The sequence below is a fragment of the Eufriesea mexicana genome, unplaced genomic scaffold (genome assembly GCF_001483705.2).
Source record: "Eufriesea mexicana isolate 0111107269 unplaced genomic scaffold, ASM148370v2 scaffold4744748180, whole genome shotgun sequence".
In the NCBI taxonomy this organism is placed as follows: Eukaryota; Metazoa; Arthropoda; class Insecta; order Hymenoptera; family Apidae; genus Eufriesea; species Eufriesea mexicana.
In genome coordinates this window covers 279,364-296,946 of record NW_016907968.1, presented here as the reverse complement: position 1 = coordinate 296,946, position 17,583 = coordinate 279,364, and the positions used below count along the sequence as shown (strand labels likewise).

The 17,583-nt window shown below is 39.7% G+C and overlaps 1 protein-coding gene across 1 annotated transcript in view; it reads left to right on the top strand.

Annotated features, from left to right (window-relative positions):
• The first annotated feature begins 253 nt into the window (after nt 1-253).
• The window catches only part of sns (sticks and stones), a 24,048-nt gene continuing 6,718 nt past the window's right edge, over nt 254-17,583 (top strand). Inside the window, exons 1-7 of the mRNA XM_017903193.1 lie at nt 254-281; nt 963-1,151; nt 11,373-11,552; nt 12,296-12,586; nt 13,421-13,720; nt 14,862-14,998; nt 16,716-16,869. Coding sequence (XP_017758682.1) covers nt 254-281; nt 963-1,151; nt 11,373-11,552; nt 12,296-12,586; nt 13,421-13,720; nt 14,862-14,998; nt 16,716-16,869 — 1,279 coding nt within the window. The remainder of the gene's footprint in view (nt 282-962; nt 1,152-11,372; nt 11,553-12,295; nt 12,587-13,420; nt 13,721-14,861; nt 14,999-16,715; nt 16,870-17,583) is intronic.

The following is a 17,583-nucleotide window of genomic DNA, read 5'->3' as shown; positions in this document are numbered from 1 at the left end:
CCCTGTTTTTCGCCAGCCCCGTCAAGCAGCAGCGGTGCCTCTCATTTTCGTTTAATCCAATCTACTTGGGAAAATATGGGATCGTGTAACGAGTGACTTCGCGATCCTTCGAAAATTACGATTAAAATTCTAGGTAAAATTGGGAACATATTATCGTGCAATTTGTAAGTCGTCACACGTTATTGGTCGGACTTTTGTTACCTGTTCTAACGAGATTCTTAAGCTGATAAAATAATTTTTGTGAGATTTAAAGATGATCTTCCTTGAGAATGTAAAGATAAGTAATTACACAGTCTGATATAAAATTTGGTAATACAAAATTATTTAATATTATTCCACGTGCATAAATTTTACGGAACGCAGTTATACTTACTGACATAAATTTAGGAAGGAGATGATTATTCGCGAATTTATCTTTTAAGATACACATGTATATTAAAATAAAAAATAAAATGAAGAGATAACGTGTTATAAGAAATATATAAAAATTCGCAAATTTCTACTTTATTTCTTAATTTTTGTCGGTAAGTCTGTATAATACGTATATATCATCTCTTAGATTTATTTCAGTTTACCTAAATACCATTAAATACCAAACGAATCAAAATTAGTTGTTCAAAATATTTTATTTTTACAATTACCTTTTGGCAAAAATAATGTTAATCTTTATTCGAATAGGAGCCTGATTATATAAACCTATTTATCTTCATCGTGCCATTTCAATTATTATTATTCACATATACTGCATTTAATTAAATATCATAGGTCAGTAATACTATTATGAAGCAGCCATCTCGAATAAACCTGACCTCAACAATTCGACTCTTCCACCAGTCTCTAATACTCAAGATTCTTGCACTTTAATCAAAGTTCCCACCAAAATCCCGGCTTTATAATACACGTATATGTACGTAAAACATTTTCCCACATACTTACGTATATTTTTATCTCGTGTGTTGCAGCGCCGCCTCAAAAAGTGGAGATCAGCAACCACCCGAACAAGAAGAAGATCGACGTAAAGGTTGGCGATTCTCGTCGCTTGGAATGCGTGGTTCGATCGGCGAAACCAGCTGCCTCGATCGTCTGGTATCGCGGAAACGTTCAGATCAAAGGGGGTGACACGGTCATTACGCCGATTTCCATCGAGGGTGGTGAGTAAATTCATTCTTGCTCTCTCGTTCCACCCCTCTCGACTCGACGAACGTATCGTTCTTCCGCCGCCAACTTTTCTTATCTCCGATATAAGAAATCGACAAGTTTCGTGGCCCTTATCTCGGCACGGCAGTTTCTATCGTGTCCTATTATCCTGTAGGCGCGTTTGCATAAAGAGCCGTGTTTAGGACTTTGTTCGGGAACGATTTTTAAACCTGTCCCGAAGGGAGAGGAATTCGGAGGACTTGGGAAGCGTGCGTTTCTGTGCGAGTTTATTTCGCCATACCGATAGAGGATTCGATCTTATTTCGATCTTCTTTTAATTCAGATGACTTCGAGATAAATAGGTTATTTAAAAAGCGTCATGAAGAGGAATTAAGAAGACAGAATAATCATCCGCATCAATCGGCAGATCCGGCAAGGAGATATTAAGACAGCTACAACGAAATAGCTCGGAAAGGGCAGAAGTGGAGAACTCGACAAGATAGATCGAGTAGAAATAATTGACACAGCCCTGACAGTCGAGACACGAACGAGACGAATGAGTTTTCTTGCCGAAATTAAGTCCAACCCTTGTACAATTTCCTCGAGCTATGATTAATCATTGTTTACTCGATCGCGAATTACCAGCTAAATTTCATTTTCACCCCGGGGGAGCCTTGCGGATCGTCGTTCCTCTCATTAGTCAAATTTAGGAGTTGAAAGTCTTCCCTTAAAAAAGAAAAACCACCCCTTTATTGCCTCGCCGTGCTTTACACTCGTTTGAATATTTATCAAGCGGACGTACCCTGAGCTTCGTTTATGGGGAGAACCAAGACCGTAATTATCAGTTGTCTGTTAACATGAACGAACTTCATTACTTAGTCCTAGTAACGCGTAACAAATTTCACGAATGAAACGTTGAACATTATCATTCGTTCGAATGATTTTTCATTTACAAGATTATTCAGAAAAGCAAATTCGGTATCATCTTATTCTTCGACCAACTTTAACCGTCTTTAATACTAAACCTTCCTCACTCTCGCCATTCAGGACCACATTCCTTCCTCCTCGTGAAGCTCGTACAGTACTGCTAAACTCGTGAAACGAAAGAATTCTTCTATCAACACGAGACCCCTGGAACTCACTCCTGATTACCATGACATGTTCCAACACCACCTCAAAAACACCTCGTGCCACGCATTCATGGTTGGAGAGACCCGTGAGCACCCATTGACGGACGTTGGAAGTACAAATTCCTACGGTGTTAATTCCTAGAAGCATCGGTCAATCGATCAGGCACAAAAGCGCCGTTTAAAGTGGATTCCTAGCGTGTATTCGAACGGACCATCCGAGTACCTGATTTCCCATAGTCCATTTTTATCGACAATTAAGGCCACGAAGACGCCGGTCCACGAAAACGCCAGCCCACGTCTATCGTCGGCAAGAACAACAACAATTCGGAGTCGAACGGTAGAACGGCGAAAACAATGAAGGGGAAACAAAAGGAAGTGGAGGAAACGGTTCGTCGTTCTTCTTCCTGGATAGGAGCAGACAAGAAGGAGCAATTTCCAAACGGCGAAATCGCTTCTGCTGAGCGTTATATCGATCCTTCAGGAGGCGCATGGTCTCGGTATAAAAAGGAGAAACAACGTCGAACAGACGTCGGGGAAAGGTTACAAAAGATGAGTGCTGCCGTGGCTGAAGGATGGAATAGCCGGGACACGAGGAAAAAAGAGGCCATAATGGTTGGACGAGCAAAGACTACGCCTGTTATTCCCGCTTCCGCCGACCGCGACGATTCTATATAATAATTAATGAATATGAAACAGACCAGGTAGCCAGCGACTGCAGTCTGGGCTCGTTATCTTTATTTAAATCCGAGCATGAGCACGCCTGGCACACTTGTCGCGATTTAATCAACCCTAAAGATCTGTTTATAACCTGGACAGGCAGTCGTGGGAGGTACCTAGACGCCATGGGAACTGAGAGCCGAGTAGAATAAATATCAGAATATCGGGGGAGATCGGTCGAGGTTTACAATTCAACGGGATTATCGATTGGCATGAGGAATAGGTAGTGCAAGGACTGGGAAGTGTTCCACGACGTTGTCCCAAGTCCAAATTTGCGGCCATAGTCGAAACTTGAATAGTACGACCCTAATTTCAAAAGTCCTCTTGCGATTTTTTGGGGCCCCCATGAAATGTCGAGTTCTCCCAAATTTTGTCTACGACTACTGACGTATGTTTGCGTCATTTTATGATATTCATGTGGTTTCAAGTCCGGATTTGCGGCCACAGCCGAAACTTGAATGGTACGACCCCGATTTCCAATGCCTCTTGCGGTTTTTTGGGTCCCCCTAATGAGATATAAGGTTGTGGTTAATTTTTTTATCACCATTGACATAATTTTGCATCACTTTATAGTATCCATGTGGTTGCAAGTCTTAAATAAAAATTTTACCTCTCTCTTGTACTTTTTATGAGACCCGTCTCAATCTAGGGATCTCTGGGATCTAAGGGATACTGATCTCAGATCGTATTTCATTAAATCTTAAGAACGTCTTTTCCTTTGGATTTGGCATCCATTCCCTGTTCCCGTTGAAACAATTGTCCAAATATCGCAAAGATACGCGTTAAAGGAAAAATACATTTTCGTCTACTTTCAAGTATCTGTCGAGGTACTGTTTGGTTTCAGACGTGACAATGATGTCCGTTGCAAAACAAGTGAGCAATTAAACGAAGAAACGTACTAAAATTAGCACACAAATCGGTTGTTAATACCACTCGCGTTGTGGTTATTTTACAAATGGGAAGAAAGAAGAGGTAAAAACGAGGAGCACGCGTATGGTGGTACGCACAAAAGCTAAAAGACTTGGCGATATGGTCCGCATGAAAATGGCGCGCCGGCGAGGTAAAGGAAAGGGATGGAAAAAAAAGGGAGAAAGAGAAAAATTCACGAAATTTTCATCGTAAGCAGTCCACTGGTAAGAGGAAGTGACCGTGTTTCGCGTATTTTTGCGTTCGCAACAAATACGAGGAGAACGGGGATCCAGTGCGAGCAGAACAAAAGGCTGAACGAAATTCAGGTCGCGAACAGGCCGCGTACGCGGCTTTGAAAGCGACGCTTAAAGCTTCCCTTCGACTTCCCACGGACATTTTTTGTCAAAGTGGCCACTCGCTTTGCCGGATTTGTCAAAGAACACGGACATGTCCTGCGGGCCAAAAGATCCGTGTCATCGTCCTCCTCCACTTGTTACGTCTTTTCATCGGGGCCAGACGTTTCTGCGCGGAAACCTCGCCGGCCCTATAGATGCTCCCTACCGGTGGTCGAAAACTTTTACAACTTCCTCTGCGTCGCCGTTTTCTTCACGTCAAGGCTTTAAGATCCCCTTTTGTAACCGGTTTGCATGAATTCGTCGAATGATTCCAGGAAATTCCTGTTCCGGGGATTTTTATCTAGGGGAAATTGACGTACGTCTTCCTTGCATTAACCCTTTGCCCTCGAATTTTCTTACCAAGATTTCGCTAATAAGAAAATCTTCAATTCATTTTCTTCCAAATATTCACTCTCCAGGATCTAGATAACTAACGATAAGAACTAACCAATGTATAAAGAGGCAGTTTTAGTAGCTCCTGAAACACCCCCTAAAAGAACCACGATCGTTCAAATAGCGCGAACCTGATTAACCAGCTGCGATGGAACAGAAAGATCCACTCGGTGAACGTATCTCTGGAGCCCAAGTAAACACAGGACGTGTAATCGTTGAGATTACGAGATCGTCTCAGACACATTTACCCCGTAGATCGTGTGGAACGTTAGCGTAAAAGGTATCAGCAGTTTCTTTTCGTTCCACGGCGCTGTTCAAATCATTTTTCCGGCTTGGTTTAATATTTAAACGGGGCCGCGCTATTCTTCTACCTAGTGTTTTTTGAAAGCACACCAGAGGATAACTTAATAGAGTGTCTTAGTTGCTCCATTATATCCTTTCCAACAATGCACTTCCACCGCCTCCTCCGCCTCCTCCACCTTTTCCTTTGCCTCCCTTATGTCCGCCCCATATTCCCGTTCTTTTCGTGCTGCTCCAACATAGTTAACGTTTCATGATCCCCAGGGTCGTAACTATGGTTTGCAGTACTTGTTCCAGCAGCTTGAAAGTTTTATCTACAGCCGTACAGGCTGCGTGAAGATTTTTCGTCCGTAATTCGCCTGGCTGCAACGATAAAGGCCACTCTGCTGCTCCGCGACGACGATATTAATTGCAATTGCTTCCTACGGCTCCTCCACTCACCCCCAACACTCACCCCCTACACGCCACCCTATATTGCCCTCGTTTAACGGCGTTTCATCCTTGGCGAATCAATCCTTCAAAAAAGGATTCAAAAAAGGACGCGCTTTCATTTTGATCGTTTTAATCGGTAATAAGATACTAGACGGCGACGGAGGGGGGGAAAAGTGTTGGGGGAAGCACCGAAGAAAATGCACGTTGCAAATTATTTATTAAGGGGTTAGCTACGTTGATTCTGGGAAACGATTTAGCTGCAGCGCGATCTCGAAAAAGATTTATTAATACCAATTCGAGTTCTTTTTCTCATTTTTGTCTTTTATCTTTTCCTTTTTGCTTCCTTCTTTCTTCTTTTCCCTTTTTTAACTTCCCGGTAATGCTTCGCCCCCGACTGGTGCATCCGGTCTCTCCTAACCTCCTCGGGCCGCTTCCTCGTCGTCGTTTCGGTGTCGTTGATGGGAAAATTGTATGGAACGTTTATGATCGCGCATTAGTAACGCAGGCTATAAATTTTTTGATAAATTGAAGGCATTACCGCAGACGAGGTGTAAAATGAGCTTAATATTTTACGCGGCTCAGGGGTCCGTTGATGCTCTTAACGTCCCTGTGTCGCTTTCTGCGTTACTGGTACGAAATTCATCTGTTTATCGAGGAACTTGCAAAGTAGGGCTTAAACAAGTGTCGACTTATTATAGAAAATAAAATATCTTCTTACGCTAATTATTTCGCCATTATTTCCAATTTGCGGATATTTTCAACATTCCTGTAGGCAAATTAAGGATTGAAGTATAGAAGCTGCGAAGTATGAAATATTTATGATTCCTTTTACGGTCAATGATTGGTTGTTTCCTAGTTATTATTTTCAGTATCGTAATTTTTACTCCAGCGTGCAAAAATATTTTTAAATATCTTTTTGCTTCTCTTGAACGCAGTGCTGTCTAGACACGGTGAAAAATGTGATTCGATGTAATTCGGAAATGGAATTTTCATTATGAGAGAAGCAAACATGCCACGCCTACTACCTGCAATCGATGTCTCGAAGTTTCTGATACCGGAAGGACATTCTATGCGCTACTCAAGCTTTTGCTTCAAGCATTCGCTGGAAACCAAATATTTTTCAATTTATCAGAACGCAATACGTTGTAATTCCCTTTACGACCGGCGAAGGAGCATCAAGAGCTCGTTATCACGTTAAAATATAACAAAGAGACGCCGGGAAATGATATTTCACGGTATAACGCGTAAAAAGAGAGCGGAAGCTGTAATGCAGGAGCGAAAATGGAAACGGAGGGCACCGGGACTCGACAAATATTCGCTCGTAAAATAATCGCGAGATAACAAGATTTTTGTATCCAGCTGGTATCACAGCCGAAAGGAACGGCTGACTAATTTATTTACAAGATTAACCATTGCGTTGTAACTGGGCCGAATTATTTCCGTGCCGTTAGAAACGGAAAAAATAATTTTCGCTTTTTCGTAGAAAAAGATCGGTAGATGGCTGAAAATCCTGTCACGAATGGGGGATTTCAGTTGCTCGAAAAATGAAAAATCAACACGAATAGAAAATGGAAAATTGCACGCTCGTTTCGTGTACCTTTGGCTGATTGAAAAAAATGGCCCCCGGATAAAACTCGTTCTTAGGTCTGCCGGAGGAATTACCGTTGTGTTTTACCTGCGAGTTTGCTCTTTTTAGGAATTGTGGAGAATTAATGAAATTATTTTAGCATCGTCGAGTTGTATGCTAAATGGCACGTTATATGCACCTTCGAGTAATCGAAAGAAATGGTCCGCGGGTTAATTTTCTTTCGGATCTTGTGGTAAAACGAGCAAAATTATTGCGGAATCAACGAATACGAAATCAAGATTTTTATAAAATTATCACTTACATAGAAACTTGACTTAAATTAAGAAATTTCAAAGATTCGCAATTTATTATTGCTAATAAAACCTGTCAAATATTAAATTCGTGGATTAAACCTGCAATTAACATTTCTAAAGTCTATTTATATATAATAATTAATGTGATATTAATTTTCTGCATACGAAATAGGAGTATTTTTTAATCTCCAGTCTCGTACACTCGATAATTAAAAATTAAATCTTTTTGGTAAAAAAGGAAATTATCTTCCAGTATTCGTCACCTACATTCGTAGGTTATCGCAGAATCGACTGAAGTCGTTTCCGTTTCCTCAGCCTCTGAAACGAAAGGCGAATTCAGCGCATACTGGTGCATGCTCGTCACCCAGTCGAATTTCACACTTCGAAACAAAATTTCGGCGGTTTACGACTAGTTTACAACTAAGTCCCGTGAGTTGGTCTACCTCTGACTGTGGCCTATGCAAGTTCCCGCTGTCGTTCGCACGCATCTCGCCGCATCGCGTGGCATTTCGCTGAAAAGCTAGTCAAAATATGAAGACGTCTTTTGATTTGTACAAAAATCGGTACCTTTGGATTATGGGGCTTGCTGATTAGGAATTTGCATAACTGAAAATTATTTTTCAAAGATTTTTCCTTTGGAAAAAGATACCAATTACCAGGCCTCACCACGTGGATGTGTTATTAACGACAAGTGTAATAATTTATAAACATTTTACAAATTGTAACTATATTTATTCATTTATATCAAGTATTTTCACTACTCTTCGAACATGTGAATATATACGTGATGAATAAATTAGATTATTTAGTTGTCATCGGCTAAAGATAGTCACGGTTTTATACTATTTCAAGTATAAAATATATTTCGACATTTTTCCGTCGTTAATTACGAACACATTGATTAATGGCATACTAGAAACTGAAGATTGCGAACCGCTTATTTATGCTTTTCAATTATTTTCGTTATTTCAATTATTTCCAAGAAAGGTATTAAGAGCACGGATGCATTCCTCGCAAGCAGAATGGCACAATCACCACGGTGAGTTTCGTGTAAGAAATAATTTATGCTGTAAACGATATTCATTAACCAACGAAACAGTCGTATAATTAACATGAAAAGCAGGCAGCATGACAATCGTTTAATTAATATCGAAAATAGTCGACGGTAATTTTCATATCTCTGTACGTCGTCGTGGACAAGTATCAATTAACGAAAAAGCGATATCATTAAATTTAATTAATATCGGATAGTCGACGTGTCGTGTCAAGAGCTTAATAAAATAATTAATCAACATTCCGCAACGAATACTCTAAGATCTCTAATGCGCTACATACTATTCTTCGAGCATTTCCGATCACTATGGTATAATCTTCTAACTTGCATTGTTATTTCTTACATGCACTACAATTTATTTCGATTTAATGCATAAATTGTTACATATATTTCTTACATAGCAATGGCTGTCGAACGTGAAGGGATAATTGGCCCAAAGACACACAGAGGCGTGGAGAAAATTGGAAACTTATCTCTCGCGGATTTACACCACATAAATAAGTTGGAACCACGATCGGTTCGTGATTCGGTCTCGATCGGGAAATCTGACGCGAATGGTATTAGACGAGAGACACGATGAGCGAAATCGGTTTTCGCTTAACAGCGCCTAGCAAATGGCGTCGTTGCGGAAGTCGCGACTTCTGAAAACGAACAGGTGTCGTTGCGCGGGGTAAAAGCCTGTCCGGTCTTATTTCACGATGATATAAACAGTGTCTGGGAAGCGATCGGCATTACGAGGGAATATCGGTGAAGCTGTGCGTTGTCATAGCCATCGAATACCTTGAGAGCGGATGCCTTTTGCCTTTGAAAATCGTCTATTCTCGTCGATTTTGTTTAGTTCCAGCATCGCTCTGGCATTTTGGTTTCGCGGATATCGATTGTCCGATAATACCCTGGAAAATTCGTTGCGAAATGGAAATGGTGGAATGGTAGAAGCCAGGATTGGGTATTTATGCGTTTGAGGTACGAAACAAAGTGTACGAAGGAAATTTACAGGACCCGAATGGGGGTATGAGCTGTGAATGTATAGTGACTTACGGAGGTACTTAATTTTTTTATGTTAAATATTTAATATAAATTTTGTACTAAATTTAATATTAATTTCGGTATTAAATTTGGAAGAATTTAGTATTAAAAGTAGCATTCTATTCTGTTCCGAAACTAAATTTGATGCTAATGTGTCTATACCTATACCTAAATTTGTAAAAGATATAAAACTATAATATAACGATGGGATCTCTGTTATTTAATCGTTCAGGTTATAATTCAAATTGCAATGAACTATAAACGTTGATGGAATCACTATAAAATCACTCTAAATTAATTAAGCGATGACTTTGCAATTGTTAAAATTAATTTTTAATTGCTCGACGTGCTACGATGTAATGAAAATTCATTTAAATATACTGCAGTATATATTATTCGTTTAAGTTCCATCGACTTCTCGATGACTATGTCTCTTAAAATTGCACAGGATCGTTGCACAGCTTTAAAACTGAACTGCAATTTCTCTTTGAAACCGTTTTTCATTTCGTAACTCTTTCATCTACGTGTCCAGTTATTTTCAATATTATTCAATAAGAGTGTCAAATCGTTTAACAACAATTACTTGGCAACGTCTACTGTATTTGCTTACGACCTCACGGTTAGTAAATTTGTTCGAGGGTTCGGTAAATAATGTCGAATTTTTGCAAAATAGATATGAAGAGCGTATATCGATCATCCAACATTCGCGTGTCCTTAATACATGAAAAATATGGAAAATAAATACGTGGTACTTTTAGAAAACATGCGAATCTGCATGCAGATGCCATTTTGTTACCGATTTCTATACAAACATTCATTCACGTGGGTAAACAAGATCATATCGGTACTTCCTGTAACGTATAAAACGATAATTATAAAATTCTACCAACCGACTATAAATTTTAAAAACGAAAATAAATATTGTATTCAGATTAATTCGATATAACAAAAATTAAATATCGTGTAATTTTATAATAAGAAACAAAATGAAATTTGTTACTGGGTAACTTTAGTTTGCGAAGAAAAACAATATTGATATATAAAAATGGAACAAAGAATAATTCTAGGAAGAGGATAGTTTATATTAAGAAATAAAATAAGAAATTTATTATCACGTAACTTTAGTTCGCGAAGAAAACGTATTAATCCGTTAAAGTAAGGGATAAAATAATTTTTAAGAGGTTTAAAATTTCAGGAAAATTTTTCCTCGAGCTTCATCACAGAAAAGCGAATGAACTAACTCTCTCCCGTTGCTGTAACTTCTATTAAGTAGCGCCGTTGTATTATCGCGAAATTTGTTACAGGGTGATCTATATTGCGGCCATAGGACGGGGAGAAGAAGACTCTAAAGTGTGTGATCCTATAGAAATAAATTTAATTTAGAGTTTTCTTAATCTATGGTATCTTCGAAGTAAGCTTTAAGAGGATCTACTTAGTTTTATGGAAACGTGTCCGTGTGTCCGCGTGTTTGTGAGAGATGGATGAGAGTTCGCATTTGGGCAAGGTAAAAGAGAGAACCTAAGAAAATCGACCTGAGAGACGGTGAATTACGTAAGTCGCGTAAAAGGATCGTTTTTTTTTTTCTTTTTTTTATCTGACAACCTTTTTTTCTTCGCAAAACGCATACACCTGTCGGTGGAAAAATATACTGTCGGTGGAAAATATCTTTTCAATTTGTCTTTCAATTTTCTATCATATCGAAATTCAGCAAATGAAACCTAGAAAAAGTTACCACCCAAGTCGACGATTCGCCCTTTAGAGAGAATTTTAGAAGAATTTTAAAAATTACAAAAATTTGTTCAATAGCTGGAAAATACTTTTTAATCGATTTCCGAAGGGAATCGGAAAATTTCCGACTTTCTAGAAACCTGTAACCCTGATTTAAGAATTTCTGTGGCCTGAAAGTAATCTTTGATCGATTTCTAAAATGGAAGATGCAGTGGAGTGTATTAAATTTATTTTCGAGCAGTACGTGAAATGGGTCGACTCCTGTTTCAGATAAAGAAGTACAGAAGCCAGGAGAGAACAAGAAAGAATTGCTCAAATACGACACCCACGGTTCCATCGTCATCGTCCCCACTGCTGATGATAATGATATGGATTACACCTGCGAGGCTAATCACCCTGCGATACCTATCGACATGCCTCTGAGAGCAACCATCAAACTCTCTGTATTTTGTAAGTATTATACATATTCCAATAATACAAAGAACAAAAACGTTTTATTTTATTTTATTAAAAGTTTTACACAAATGTTAAATAATAACGTCACTCAGTATCGTGATTATATTATTGTACACAATAATTCAATAATAGCTCATCTCTATCTTTAACGAATAAAAATGGTAAAATATCACAAAACTGACATTACACGAATGAATAACTCTCCTAAGGATTAATTAAATTAAGATTCTTTGAATAAAAAAGACAGTCCAAGAAATAATTCGCTAAACGATCATTCAGCTTGCTGAAATTACCATCTTTTTCCCAAAGTTTCTAAACATCGAGTGAGGAAATTAAGGCAAATGCAAACAATAATGCAGATCAAACCACCCCGGGAACAAATACCCCGGTGAATTAGTTAATTACCAATCATCTAAATCGTATCGATCATCAGGCGCGTGCGTCACCAGTGCCAATTTATGAAGCATTTACCCGTCCATTAATTACTAAAATTACAACGAAATTATACCGGGCGATAATTACAATTATACCCGTGTACCTATCGCCTGTGTACCGAGCCAGGAGCCATACCTATCGCGACGCCTGCCTGGCGCGTGTTAATTTCACACGTCGCGATTCCTCCTCCGGCTTCGCAAGCCGGCAACTTTTATTGAGAAACTTTTTCCATTACCAAAACAACGAAGATCCGATGGTGTTCGATGTCCCTGTCCGACTTGCATGATCGAATCATTTCGCAGATCCGCCCGGCATGCCGTATATCGAGGGCTACACCGAGGGAGAGACCGTGAAACGTGGACAACAATTGGAGCTAACTTGTCGATCTCGCGGCGGAAACCCACCCGCGCAGATCATCTGGTACAGAAACAACGAACAAGTTATGACTATGTACAGGACGGAGGGTAGCTTCTCTGAAAACGTGTTGTCGATCATCGCGAAAGCGCAGGATAACAACGCGAGGTACAGATGCGAGGTGTTCAACATCATGAGCGTCGAGCCTATGAAGGTGCACGTGGATCTCACTGTGTTCTGTAAGTATTCGCAATGAATATCGATCGTTCCTATCGTGTCATATTTGCTTAGTTCTATGACTGATATGATTCTGCAATGATTTATATTCTGTAGTTATAAATATATGTTGATAATCTCCTAGGGAATTTGAGATTTGTTCGTATCTCGCGGAGAAGAAGAGTACGAGTTTTGTATTTGGAATTATTTCTGAATCTTCCAATTCCTTTGGGATTTGAGCTTTTTCCTATGCTAACAATCGTTTGGTGCAAATATACTGCTATGTAAATATATACTGTTGCCTATTCAAGAAATATTGTAAACGTGGTAAAGACCTGGACATCTTCTCTAGGGGAACACGAGTATTATTTGGACGAAATAATTAATTCCTAGGGTACACAATTCCTATCTAAAATGTAAAATCGGTGATTCGCTTAACTATATACCATCAGATACTTTGAGTATTCTATTAAATTGGCTCCTGCCAATTTTATCTCACCGTGTGTCCAGGCTTCCATCCAGGCTTCGTCGCTAAAACGAATCCTCTTACAATTGCATGCTTTTTCCCACAAGTTATTATAAATTAAACCGCCAGAAAATAGCAGAAGAAGCTTCCCTTTTGCCACAATACTCTGTCAAAAATTAGAAAAGTAATCACACGAAAGCCTCCTCCATTCATCCTCCAACCCCCAAAATAGGTTACTCAAATTTGCAATTTGTACTTAAACGAAATTTAAGATTTTATCGATTCCATCGAAACAATTTAATTTTAATTACTCTTAATCCTACGTCTTTCCCACTCGTTCCTAATTCAGGAAAACCTTGAAAACCTAACCGGTTGGACGATCATTTTTCAGTCGCGCCATCCGGAGTGACGATCACGGGACCCACGGAAGCGAAGGCTGAAGAACAAGTGGTGATCACCTGCACCACGGAGAACTCGAATCCTCCTGCTGACATCAAGTGGACCGTGGACGGACACAATTTCGAGAGCAACGCTTCTCGAACCGAGCCTGCACCTCAAGGCGGCTGGATCACCTCGTCGAACGTGACGTTCACCATAAATCGCACCAGCCGCAACATCGTGGTGATATGCGACGCGTCCAACGTCAAGCTGACGGAGAACGTCGTCAAGACCCACACCATAACCGTGATTTGTGAGTAGTCCAACTTGGACGAAGGGGATGGAATAGACAATCAGACAAATGAAACGCAATGTAAACGTAATCCATGCCACAGCGAGAAACTTAGCAAGATTAATACGAAACCAATCCGGAGCTAGCCGAGACTTCCGCGTGTCAGTTGTCGGTTTATAAGGGATCTATGAATCCAGATCGAGAGGCTAGCACTTGGACACGAGTCTGGTTACCTACCCGTGTAACTCCGAGTTGCGACAAAATTAATTCCGTGTTAGCTCGGGGACTATCCATATTCGCGTAGCCAGGCTGTTAGGGCACTTATCCCTCAGTTCGTGGAGCTTGATTATAGTAGCGGATAAACAAAATATTTATTTAAGGCTTCCTCTTGTTGAAATGTAAGCAGTCTAGTACAGTTCCACGTCTAATTGCTTAGTTTAAATTGTCTCTGAATTAGTCTTTGGAATTTCTTAGCTGATCCTAGCGAATCATTTGATGTAATATTTCTTCTTGTACGAATATGAATGTAAAAATCGCTGAAAGTCAATCTTACCCTGGTCAAGTCCTGTTCTTGTAGTAGAATATTCTACGAAAATGTCTCAATCGTGAGTGAACAGGATCTGATCCAATTGGCTGTATTCTAACAGGCCAGGATTGCACTAGCCTTTACCCTGTACTCGTAGCCTGTCACTAACCTGTTCATAAGTAAGACCATGCCTCTGTGCTATGGTTCTCTGTAATTAGGTTGCGCCAGGTAATAGCGTTGTGCCAAGAATTAGGAGTCACAGATAGCATATTCGTGTCACATAAATTCCAAAGAAGCTTATGATACGTCTATGGTCATTGAGCAAGAGAAGCCAAATCTTCAAGCAGTCTTTAAATTTACCGCTTCGCGTGATCAAAAACTAATTCAGAGAACGTGAAGAATGACTGAAACCAGGAATTCTGAAAAGTAGCGAAAGCTCCTGACCACGTGGCAAACTTTAGAGTAGATAGCTACCCTGGACGAAATATAATCCCCCTGTTCAGAGGGCAACATGGTGAGGTATCGTTCGCTTGAAATGCGTTTTGCTGGGCAATTAGAATACTCTGCGAGGTGGTAGGATTATCTTTCGATATTGGCTTACGTGCATATGTGTATGTTGTCTTGCCTGTTCCACAGATCCACCGTCGAAACTTAACATCACCGGCCTCGAGGAGGGGACGACGATCGACGCTGGCACGGTGCTGAAATTGATGTGCACCGCCACTTCCGGAAATCCCCTCGCCACGTTAACCTGGTACAAGAACGACAAGAAGGTGAGTGACCATTACGTCGCGGAAATGGATATTTTCTTCCATCAACACCGGTCGCGTGGATGTTTCATCGGTGTTGAGGAAAGACGATTAAACGTCACAGTATAAGCGGTAGTGAGAAATTTAATTCAATTTCTGTCATATTTGTACACGCTGTTATTACCTCTTAATCTGATTCGATGCTCGATTTATTATCGATAACGCTTTATATCCGCTTATTAGACATCGATCGTATTCCCTTATGGATTATTTATCGACAATCGAATTAATCGCGATACCAAATTCAATCCGCCAGAATTATCGCGTTAAATTTATCGCGTTTATAATTACCAAAAATGGCCACGTCTGTTTTTCGTGAAATTGATATGAATTTTTGTTCTGATAGGAAGATAGGAAAATAATTAAACGGTGTAAATATCGTTTGGAATTCAACGCGATTCGATACCGCGAGCAGGAATTGTAGAATATATTTTTCAACGTGGCTAGAAACAGCAGAGCTTCTATTTTAAGATCCTCTTTGTTTCAATCCGATAAATCATCCGGTTTCCGAGATATAGTGGGTTAAAGCGAGGCCTAACTTTTAATATCTCGCTATCGCTGTCCCGCTCGCACGCTCGGACCTCTCGCTCGCACTCACGCGTCGACCTACCTCAAGCGCTATACCTGTGCGCTGGACACTGACAAACGTCGACTCAGCGCTCTTTTTACCATTGCTAGTTACGACGTACGTGCATCCGCAGGAAAAACCCAGCAATTCCGAGAATTTCGACTGCCATTCGGTACCTCGTGCTATCTCTGCGCTACATTTTCGAAATCTATATCTCGGAAAGCGATTGAGCTGTCCTATCGAATCAAAACGCATTGTTGTATGAGCTTTACTTGGAGCATTTTTTCGTCAATACAGATCAAGTCTACCCACGGATCGCACAGACCAGGAGACACTTAAAAATATCCCCACTCTTACACTTTTTACATAAAATATTCCTCTATCTCGCGAAATCTCTGTCTCGTGCACGAAATTTCCTATGGAGAAATTTTTATTTATATTTCTGGAAATCTATGCGAGATAGATACGATTCGAGATGTTCCTATACTTATGATTTTATGATTTCTATATGGTAGAATTTAACGTGGAAGCGATTGCTTTGTATAACGTTAATTTTAGAACAATTGGTTTCAATTAACACTCTGCAAAGAATCTTCAGTATTTGAATATTAGATGATATAATAATATATCGTTATGCTAATTGCACTTAGCGTGATATTTTATTCAAATGAGACTTATTAATAACGCAATAATATATTCGTATCTGGCCAGCAGAATCGACCAGTTAAAACGTAATTTGGTAATTATGTAGATTAAGAGACGCTACCAATTTCGATTAATTTTTGATGCGTCGTGAAAGTCAATGTTTTCGTTAACTTCTTTTAATTTCTGACACTCGCTGTGTAGTCGACGTGTCTGATAATTTTATTAATTTTACTAGCATCGAAACTTTAAACGTAGTGCAAATTGATCCAAATTAATAACACTGTTTTCCATTTAATTTAGCGACGTTTTAAAATTCATTTTTTGAAACCTCCAGTAACATGCTCTGGAAACATTTAGCCTGTGCATCTTTTTGCTCGTGTCGTATTTTTCCCCTCAAATGCGAGTCAAATGGAAGCATAAACGAAAATAAGTCCACGTATTTATTTATCCATATGCTTTCTGTTCCAGGTATTGGGAACCATAAGAACACGAGACCACGCGATTTCCAGCGAGTTGGCCATTCTCGTAAACGCGTCCGACAATAACGCGCGCATACGATGCGAGGCAGCGAATTCCGCCACTGAAATTCCTCTGCTCAAAGTGCTTGTCCTGAAAATTAACTGTAAGACCCGATAAACTACACAGAACTATATACGACACTTTGCGATATTTTATTTGCACCAGAAATTATTTCTTCTTTTTCAAACACGATCCTTCTTTAATAGAATTGTACGCTTCTCAACGAGCTAACGCACTCCTGTCGTTTTCCATAGAAAATTATTAAACGTTGTAGACAATATCGTCGAAAATAATGTAAAATTCTGTTCCTTATGTAAAATTACATTTTACGCGATTTTCTTTGCACGGCACACATCCGCTATGTAAAAAGAGACTCAAGCGTATTTATACAAAGAAATATTGGTTTAAGAAATATGTTAATTTTAATATTGCCCGTGTGCCTTGATACAACGTTTGTCTTGCTGAAATTACTGTTCGAAGGAAACCTCGACTTTAGACCTAAGTGCAAAGATTTGCTCTGTCTTTAAATAACTCGATAGGATAGATTCAAAGGTCACACTCGTTATTCCAATCGGAATATTCCAAAGTTCCCTATTACTTCGCCCCAACAATCCAAGCATCGAATTCTAAATCTTTCCTCACCCTCTGTACATCCCAGCTCGGAAATCTGTCCCCGTATCTCACCGCGAGAACCAGCAGGACCAGTTACACTCGCAAATCTCGCGTGTACACCAGCTCCCTCGACCTCGTATCCCTATCTTTAATACCACATAAATTAAGTCCCTCTCCCTCACCCCATCCGCGAATAAGTTTATCC